The sequence below is a fragment of the Megalobrama amblycephala genome, linkage group LG22, assembly GCF_018812025.1.
Source record: "Megalobrama amblycephala isolate DHTTF-2021 linkage group LG22, ASM1881202v1, whole genome shotgun sequence".
In the NCBI taxonomy this organism is placed as follows: domain Eukaryota; kingdom Metazoa; phylum Chordata; class Actinopteri; order Cypriniformes; family Xenocyprididae; genus Megalobrama; species Megalobrama amblycephala.
The window spans coordinates 665,373-675,560 of NC_063065.1; the positions used below are offsets into that span (position 1 = coordinate 665,373).

At 29.0% G+C, this 10,188-nt stretch overlaps 1 protein-coding gene across 1 annotated transcript; it reads left to right on the forward strand.

The window, feature by feature from the left end:
• The first annotated feature begins 604 nt into the window (after positions 1-604).
• Positions 605-7,735, forward strand: LOC125258233 (nuclease EXOG, mitochondrial-like). Its single transcript, XM_048175128.1, has 6 exons — positions 605-858; positions 2,557-2,706; positions 2,777-2,916; positions 3,015-3,091; positions 3,167-3,281; positions 7,127-7,735. Exons 1-6 carry the CDS (start codon positions 744-746, stop codon positions 7,559-7,561), a joined length of 1,032 nt encoding a protein of 343 aa, XP_048031085.1. The 5' UTR covers positions 605-743; the 3' UTR covers positions 7,562-7,735.
• Positions 7,736-10,188: the final 2,453 nt, after the last annotated feature.

The window sequence follows — 10,188 nt, forward strand, 5'->3', positions numbered from 1 at the left end:
TAAAATGTTTTATTTTTATTTATAAAGTCAGCTGTTCATGTTTTATTTTTTAATTTATTTTACTGTATTTTTTTAATTTTTGTTATTTAGATTTTTTTCTGGTATAAAATGTTTTATTTTTATTTATGAAGTCAGCTGATATTTTAAATTATTTAATGTTTTTATTTTTATAATTTTTATTTTAATTATATATACTGTATATATGTATATAATACATTTTTAATTAATTTATAATATAAATTATATATATATATATATATATAAGATCAATAATTTATATACACACACTATATATATATATATATATATATATATATATATATATATTTTTTTTTTTTTTTTTTTTTTTTTTTTTTTTTTTAATTCATAACATTTCTTTGGTCCTCGAATCTGATTGGCTGAGGGCCGATCAGCATCACGTGAATCACATATCGCACGGCTTTTCGTGTGATAATGTTCATATAATCTATATTTAAATGTAATATATTTTGTTTCTAAACTAAAAATACTACTATTATTAATACACTATAAAATATATTTAGTTTCTTCACACTCGCGTGATTTCTTTCTGATGTAGTTGTGGTTGTGGCCGCTAGACGGCGGTGTGATGAAACGCGTCTCATGTTCAGCGCTCTTCTTCACTGATTCACACAAACCCAGTCCCTCACAGTCAGCGCATGTGTTGTGTCTGTGTTTATCTCATCATGTCATATTTGATTTAATGTAATTAAGCGTCATATTTAATGATGGTGTCGTATGTGGTGTCAGTGAGGTTCATCAGCGGGTTTGTGTTCGGCGCTGGTTCCGGTATCGCAGCTCTCAAACTGTACCTGTATGAAGAAGAGAAAACAGACTCAGGTAAATCTTCTTCATCAGTCTATCAATAAACACACGGTTCACACAGCAATAGTTCATGTGCAGGACAGACCGGGGCAAGTTGTCACACCGTTACTCCAATGAACAAACATTAAACTCTTCTGGACATTTACACTCATTATTGGCCAAGAAAATAATGACTACCTTTTTCATTTAGTTATGTAGTATTATTTTTAATGTACATCCCAGTTTTCTGTTGATTTCTAAATCCTTCCAAATCAAATGCAAAATTGTCAAATATATGAAATGTTCAGTTTGTATAATTGTATTAAAAATTACATTATACATTACATTATACAGTATTAAACAAGCAACTGAAACTGTGAAAATTTCTTGTGAATTTAAGGTTATTTAAAGAAATTGAAATGTAAACATAACCTGCTTAATTATGTGACTTTATTTTACATCATGACTTTGAAAGTATTTGGGAGTTTTTAATATCACATGTCAAAATCAGCTGTTTTTTATTTTATTTTGTATTATTTTTAAAATATTGTATTTTTATAAAGTCAACCATTAATATGTTTTATTTTATTTATATTTATTTTATTTTTTATAATAAAATATTTTATTTTTATTTATAAAGTTAGCTGTTAATGTTTTATTTTTATTTTAGATTTATTTTTATTATTATTTTTGTAATATTTTCTATTTCTATTTTATCTTTATTTAGAAAGTCAGCTGTAAATATTTTTTATTTTATTTTACTTTATTTTATTCATATTTATTTTATTTTTATTATAAAATATTTTGTTATTTATAAAGTTAGCTGTTAATGTTTTATTTTGTTTTTATCTTTTATTTTATTATGTTTTTATTTAGTTTTTTTATTCTAAAATAATTTATTTTTATTTATAAAGTCAGCTGTTAATGTTTTATTTTTTATTTTATATTTATTTTTATTTATTATTATTTTTATAATATTCTATTTCTATTTTATCTTTTTAGAAAGTCAGCTGTAAATATGTTTTATTTTACTTTATTTTATTTTTTATTATAAAATATTTTATTTATAAAGTTAGCTGTTAATGTTTTATTTTTTTATTTTACTTTTATTTTGTTTGTATTTTTTTTATTTTATTATTTTTTTATTTAGTTTTTTTCTATTATATTTTATTTTACTTTATTTTATTTATATGTATTTTATTTTTAATTATAAAATATTTTATTTTATTTATAAAGTCAGCTGTTAATGTTTTATTTTTTATTTTTATTTATTTAATTTTTTAATAATATTTTCTATTTCTATTTTATCTTTATTTAGAAAGTCAGCTATATTTTTTTTTTTTTACTTTATTTTATTTATGTTTATTTTATTTTTAATATAAAATATTTTATTATTATTTATAAAGTCAGCTGTTAATGTTTTTTTATTTTACTTTTATTTTTATTTTGTTTTCTTATAAAATTCTCATTTTTTATTCTTAAAATTCCCATTTTTCATGTTTTTTATTAATGTAAAATAAAAAAAAAATCTTATATCTTTATTTATAAAGTCAGCTGTAAATATTTTTTATTTTATTTTATTTTATTTTATTTTATTTTATTTTATTTATCACTTTGCCTTAAATTGAAATCTCAAACCCTACATGACATGTTAATCTTTAAATACTGTAATAATATTTATGATTTATGACATATTAATGAAAGTTATTATGATAAACCTGTTGTTATCTTCAGGAAGCTCCGTCCATCGTATCATCGAGCGCTTCGGTCTTCCTCAAACCGGCGCCGAGACCAGATTCTACATCAACCACATCTTATCGTACGATCAGAGCCGGCGGACGCCCAGATGGGTGGCAGAACACCTGTCGGGTCAGAGGTTACAGGGTGAGTGTCGTCTCGTCTCGTCCGTCAGGACCGTCGCTCTGATTCTCACGCTTCTTCAACCCTCCGCCAGGTCAAGCCGACAGGAAACACTGCAAATTCAAACCCGATCCCAAGATTCCCGAGCTCTTCACGGCCCGTAACGAGGACTACCTGCGCAGCGGCTGGTCACGAGGTCACATGGCTCCTGCAGGAGACAACAAGATCTCTGAGGTTCAACACTATATATGGATATAGAGGGCCAAATGACTCAAAATTAAAAGCTTTTCCCTTCTAACGATCCTAATCTAATGATATTATCATGTTCACAGCAAGCGATGGCCGAGACTTTCTATCTGTCCAACATCGTCCCTCAGAACTATGAGAACAACGCCGGCTTCTGGAACAGGTGTGTGTGTGTGTGTGTGTGTGTGTGTGTGTGTGTGTGTGTGTGGCGCGCTCATGTGCTGGTGTGTTCTGTAAGGCTGGAGATTTACTGCAGAGATCTGACGCTGAGGTTCAGTGACGTGTGGCTGGTGTCTGGACCGCTGCTGCTGCCACAGGTGCGAGAGGATGGGCGGAGGATCGTCTCCTATCAGGTGACCAAACATCAGCTTTCACGCCAACACAACATGAGGAAATAAACAAGATGTCAGAAGATCATTTCACTAAGAAAATGTTACTCACATCATGGAATTATTGTTACGCCACATGGCAAAAATAGCTTCAAAATCTTACATTTTTATGGTTTCATAGCATTTTTCTTTGTTTTAAAGCATATAAAGGACTTTAACACAAAACGAGGCAAGAAACTAAAGAAATAACATGAGAAAAATAAAGGCAAATAACAAATTAAGAAATAATAAATATTATTATATTATTATTATAGAAATAAAATAGGCAAAAAAATTAAATAAAGAAATATAAGAAAAATAAAGGCAAATAACACAAACACATCATTAAAGAAATTCATTAAGAAAATGCTACACACATCATGGAATAATAATAATATTATTATTATTATTATTATTATTATAGAATATGTCAAGAATATCTTCAAAATCCTACATTTTTATATAATTTTGTCTGATTTCTTAGTATTTTTCTTTGTATTAAAACATTTTCCTATTAGAAATTGATGCAAAAACAAGGCAGAAAAAATAAAGAAATAAAATAAAGAAATAACGTGCGAAAAATAAAGATAAATAACACATTAAGGAATAATAAATATTATTATTGTATTATTGTTAGTGAATATATCAAGAATATCTTCAAAATCCTAAATTTTTATGTCATTTTGTCTGATTTCTTAGTATTTTTCTTTGTATTAAAACATTTTCCTAATAGAAATTGATGCAAAAACAAGGCAAAAATTTAAAAAATAAAATAAAATAAAGAAATAATGTGAGAAAATAAAGGCAAATAACAAAAACACATCATTAGAGAATTTAATTAAGAAAACGCTACACACATCATGGAATAATAATAATTGTTATTATTATTATTATAGAATATTTCAAGAATATCTTAAAAATCCTAAATTTTTATATAATTTTGCCTGATTTCTTAGCATTTGTCTTTGTAATAAAACATCCTAAAAGCACTTTACACAAAAACAATGCAAAATAAAGAAATAACATGAGAAATATAAAGGCAAATAACACATACACGTCAGTAGATCATTTCATTACGAAAATGCAAAATATGAAACAACAATAATAATAATTATTATTATTATAGAATATATCAAGAATATCTTAAAAATCCTACACATATATAATTTTGTCTGATTTCTTAGCATTTTTTCTTTGTATTAAAACATTTTCCTATTAGAAATTGATGCAAAAACAATGCAAAAAAAAATAAAAACTACAGAAATAACATGAGAAAAATAAAGGCAAAAAACACATTATGGAATAACAAATATTATTATAATATTATTATATATTATAATATATCAAGAATATCTTCAAAATCCAAAATTTTTATGTAATTTTGTCTGATTTCTTAGGATTTTTCTTTGTATTAAAACATTTTCCTATTAGAAATTGATGCAAAAACAAGGCAAAAAAAATAAATAAAGAAAATAAAGAAAGAAATAACGTGAGAAAAATAAAGGCAAATAACACAAACACATCATTAGAGAATTTAATTAAGAAAACACATAATGGAATAATAATAATTATTATTATTATTATAGATTATCTCAAGAATATCTTCAAAATTCTACATTTGTATATAATTTTGTCTGATTTCTTAGTATTTTTCTTTTATTAAAACATTTTCCTATTAGAAATTGATGCAAAAACAAGGTAAAAAAAAATAATAATAAAATAAATAAAGAAATAACGTGAGAAAAATAGAGGCAAATAACACAAACACATCATTAGAGAATTTCATGAAGAAAACACATAATGGAATAATAATAATTATTATTATTATTATTATAGAATATATCAAGAATATCTTCAAAATTCTACATTTTAATATAATTTTGTCTGATTTCTTAGCTTTTTCCTTTGTAAAAAAGGAAATTCAGGAAATGTTTGCTAGAATTCTAAACACTTTATTTTCCTCACTTTTGATGATTATTAATAGTGAAGGCTTTTAGTGAAATGAAATTGTAATGATAATGAATGTCCAGCAGGTGGCGCTGGTGCACTGCATCAACTCTCAGACGTCAGTCATCAGTTTAACAATACTCAGCGTTTCCTTCTTAACCTCAAACAGACGTTAAAATGATGATTTCTAAGTGTACGTCCCTCATCGATTATGCTTTTAAATAATAATAATAACACCAACTGACTGAAAATGAAGTTTTACATAACAGAGGAGCCAGTGTCGGGGGGGTCCGGAGCTCCAGCTGGCTTCAGAGGGACAGATCTGGTCTAAATGGACACAGACAGGTGCCCCGAGGCTCTGAACTCTCGCAAATGAGCCGAGACAGAAGCCACGTCACCTCCATCCAAACACACGGAGAGTCTCCGGGGACCGGGCCATGTGTGCCGCTCCGCGCCCGTTTTCAGGGAATTATGTGCTTGTGCAGTGAGCCGTCTGATGGGAGTTTGGGTAACGGTGAATGTGCCGAGAGGAACTCAGTCTAACCGTGACCGGTCCGGTTTTGCCTCGTCATTCTGATCTGGAGTTTCACCAGATTACAGTTTCTCTTGATCTGAAATCATGATAATCCGTCTCATTAAACTTCAACTGATTGCTTTCATAGTCCCGCCTCTCCATCAGCTGCCGGAGTGAGATGGACATATCCCAAAAAATACATAATGATCATTCTGTCATCATGTTCTCTATATCAGTGTCCCTGAAACGCCTCCATCTTCACAATATGCCTATTCTAATTTAAATAATAATTAATAATAATAATATGCAGAATAAAGGGGCGGGGCCTGGTTGAGTTAGTTAGTTAGTAGTGTGTTGAAACTGGCGGTTATGGTAAGGGGCGGAGCATTTCCCAAACACCAATCACAACACACTGCTCCAGCTGACCAATCAGAGCACATTGTGCTTTTCAGAAGGCGGGGCTTCATAGAGACAGGAGCTAAACAGAGCGTTACTGACAGACTGGGAAGAGAGGAGCTGCAACAATGGAGAATATGAGGAAAATAATCAACATTCAAGCTAGTAAAGCACAAAAAAACAATATAATATGGTTGTTTAAGTCATATATAGTGTTTTTTTAGTCATATGACACATCTGTGTTGTCTTTTTTATCTTGTTTGAAGCTTCATTCAGTTTTAATGTATGGAAAAGATCATCCTGAAATTGTTAAAATTAATTGTGACAGTAAAGACATTTATAATGTTACAAAATGTTGACAGAACTTGTATGGATGAACTTAATTTTTTTTTTTTTAAATAGCATTTTTACAATTTTTATTTTTTATTTTTATGAATATATTTTTCATTTTTATATACACTACCATTCAAAAAGTTTTTTTTTATCCTTAATTAATACTTTTATTGAGCAAGGATTCATTAAATTGACAGTAAAGACATTTAAAATTTTACTAAATATTTCTATTTCAAATAAATGCTGCTTTTTTGAACTTTCTATTCATCAAAAAATCCTGAAAAATAAAATGTATCACAGTTTCCACAAAAATATGACTGATTTCAACACTGATAATAATCATAAATGTTTCTTGAGTATCAAATCATCATATCAGAATGATTTCTGAAGGATCATGTGACACTGAAGACTGGAGTAATGATGCTGAAAATTCAGCTTTGATCACATGATATAAATTATATTTTACTATATATTCACATAGAAAACAGTTATTTTAAATAGTAAAAATATTTCAAATTTTTACTGTATTTTTGATCAAATAAATGAGCAGAAAAACACATTTAAAAGCACTTTTTATTTATTATATGTGTATAAATTGCATCAAACACTAATATTTCTAATCCATGTTTCCCTCTGACAGCTGATCGGAGAAGACGACGTTGCCGTTCCCACTCACCTGTACAAGGTGATCCTCGCGCAGAAAGACTCGACTCTGGCTCTCGGGGCGTTCGTGGTCCCAAACGCTCCAGTCGGCTTCGAGCGTCCGCTGACGGACTTCCAGGTGAGCCTGTCTGATTTAGAGCGCATGTCCGGCCTGACGTTCTTCCCTGAAGTGGATCGAGCCGAGCAGCTGAAGAACCTGTGTGACGTGGACTCGTGCCAGCTGATGGACTTCACACAGTTCACGCTGTACATCAGCGGCCGGAAGGTCAAGAGCGCCAGGACGCTCGCGCGGCTGGAGAAGGTCATGACGGAGCTGAGGGACGCGGGAATCACACCTGACGACTATCTGACCAACCTTTACCTGGAGAAGAAACGAGAACTTGTGGAGAAGGAGAAGAAACCAGAGCAGTGAAGCGGTCTAGATGTGTGTTTAATTGGTTTCGCAGTATTTTAGCAGATTTGTGTGTTTTTTATTATTTTTACTTAAACATTCCTGTTTTCTCATCACAGTCAAAGCCTTGAAACTTACTTGAAACACCTGCTTATTCAGTATTACATTTACATAAATAAAGCATTTTATTTCTCATTTGCTGTTGTTGTGCTTTCATACATTTGTTTATCCTCCAGGGCTCTATCCTGATGATTTTCAGGCAGTCTTGGAAATTAATAAAATGAATAAAAAGTGTTATTTTTGAAGATTTTGACTTTGACCAATAACTGCTGCCAAAAATGGCTGAATTTTAGTATCATTGAGATATTATGGGAGATATATATATATATATATATATATATATATATATATCTCCCATAATATCTCAATGATGCGAAACCTTCGAATACTGCGAATACATGTTCATACATGTATTTATTTAAGAAAGATTTATATATTTACATGTATATTTATATATAATTTATGTTATATATAAATATAATATATTTTTGTTAAATATATGCATGCATGTGTATTTATATATATATATATATATATATATATACACACATGCATGTATATATTTAACAAAAATATATTATATATATATATATATATATATATATATATATATATAATTTTTTAGTTTTGTATTTTCATTTTGTGAAAGTTTCAGTAATTTTGTTGTTTTTTTCATTTTTATTAGTTATTGTTTTTTTTTTTTTCTTCTAATATATCTGTATATTTTTTATTTCACTTTTAATTTTAGTACATCAACTTAAACTAAATGAAACTTACAGAAGAGGATAAGGACCAAGCAATAATAAAAAAATAAAACCATCTCGAGATTAAAGTTGTTAAATTTCGAGAAAAAACTCGTTAAATTTCAGAAAAAGGGCAAGATAAAATGTTGAGAATAAACTCGTTAAATTACGAGAAAAAAAATTGTTAAATTACGAGAACAAATTCGTTAAATTATGAAAAAAATGTCATTAAATTTCGAGAAAAAAGTCGAGATAAAATGTTGAGAATAAAGTCATTAAATTACGAGAAAAATTACGTTAAATTTCCAGAAAAAGGTCGAGATAAAATGTTGAGAATAAAGTCATTAAATTATGAGAAAAAAAGTCGTTAAATTACGAGAACAAATTCGTTAAATTACGGGAAAAAACTCGTTAAATTGCGAGAAAAAAGTAGAGATAAAATGTTGAGAATAAACTCATTAAATTACGAGAACAAATTCGTTAAATTATGAGAAAATTTACGTTAATTTCGAAAAAAAAGTCTAGATAAAATGTTGAAAAATAAAGTCATTAAATTACGAGAAAAAAGTCGTTAAATTACAAATTTGTTCTCATAATTTAACGACTTTTTTCTCGTAACTTAATGACTTTATTCTCATAATTTAATGACTTTATTCTCAACATTTTATCTCAACTTTTTTCTTGAAATTTAACGAGTTTTTTCTCGTAATTTAACGAGTTTATTCTCAACATTTTATTTCGACTTTTTTCTCGAAATTTAACTTTAATCTCGAGATGGTTTTATTTTTTTATTATTGCTTGGCCCTAATCCTCTTCCGTAGAAACTAGCTGAAATAAAATGTTTTTTATATTTAATTTTCTGTTAACTATTTTAAGTTTTTTATATATATAGTTTTAGTTAACTATAATAACCCTGATTGTCTTCTGCAATTGAATTGGTTTCATAATTAATTAACACTGTTATTTTCTCATTTTCTCGCTGCTCTGAAACAGTCTGTATTATATAATGCACTATAGATATGAATGTAAATTGTATCTCGCCCACTAGTTAGTATAAATGTTTCCAGTTATTCTTTGTAAGTGCTTTACAGGATCATCATTGAGTCACAAACAGCTGTAAATGTCACTGCTTTCTTCATGAACATGAATGAGAGGCTGTTGTTGTTGTGTTGGTGTTAGTTTTGCATGAGTGATTTGATTTGATCTTAAAATCAATGTCTTCAGCGCTCAGGGTCTCGTCTCGTCCGGTCTGATGAAGGACTCACATAAATAACTCGATCTCATCTCGCTGCAGCTGCACTGAACTTCCTGACAGAAGTCGCATGTAATTGTGTTTGACGTTCAGATTGCGGCGCAGTAAAACACAGGAGATGTCTGAGGCTGTTGTCAGATCGACACTTTTTGTGTTGGTCTTCTGTATCTGACCTCTGACCCCCAGAGCAGTGTCACACATCAACAGGTTTTGTTTTATTCACATCTGATGCAGATAAAATGCAAACATGTAAATAAAACAGAAAGATTTAATTGTTTATATTAAAGGGCATTTAGTTCTGTTATGAGGAACATTTAATAGCTTTAGTCATTTACAGTCTGAACAAGTATGACTTTACATAATTATGTTACTGTAAAATCAAATCAGCGTCGAACACGAAAGAAGCTGTACATAAAATCAAAAGAACCGCTGCTATTATTAATGGACAGTCACATGTTTAGTTTTGGAGTCATGTAGCATCTTTGCGTTGTCTGAGCTGATTTTTTAGTGTATTTAAATTAGAACTCTATTCATATTAGTTACAAGTTTAATTACACTTCTGTTTACTAGGAGGTTGGTAAGATGTGTTGTGG

What these genes read in the sequence shown, in the direction of transcription:
- LOC125258233 (XM_048175128.1), top strand. Translation starts at nt 744, where the DNA reads ATGATGGTGTCGTATGTGGTGTCAGTGAGGTTCATCAGCGGGTTTGTG. An exon ending in AACGCCGGCTTCTGGAACAG is followed by an intron (nt 3,092 to 3,166) that starts GTGTGTGTGTGT and finishes GTGTTCTGTAAG; the next exon opens with GCTGGAGATTTACTGCAGAG. An exon ending in GGAGGATCGTCTCCTATCAG is followed by an intron (nt 3,282 to 7,126) that starts GTGACCAAACAT and finishes TCCCTCTGACAG; the next exon opens with CTGATCGGAGAAGACGACGT.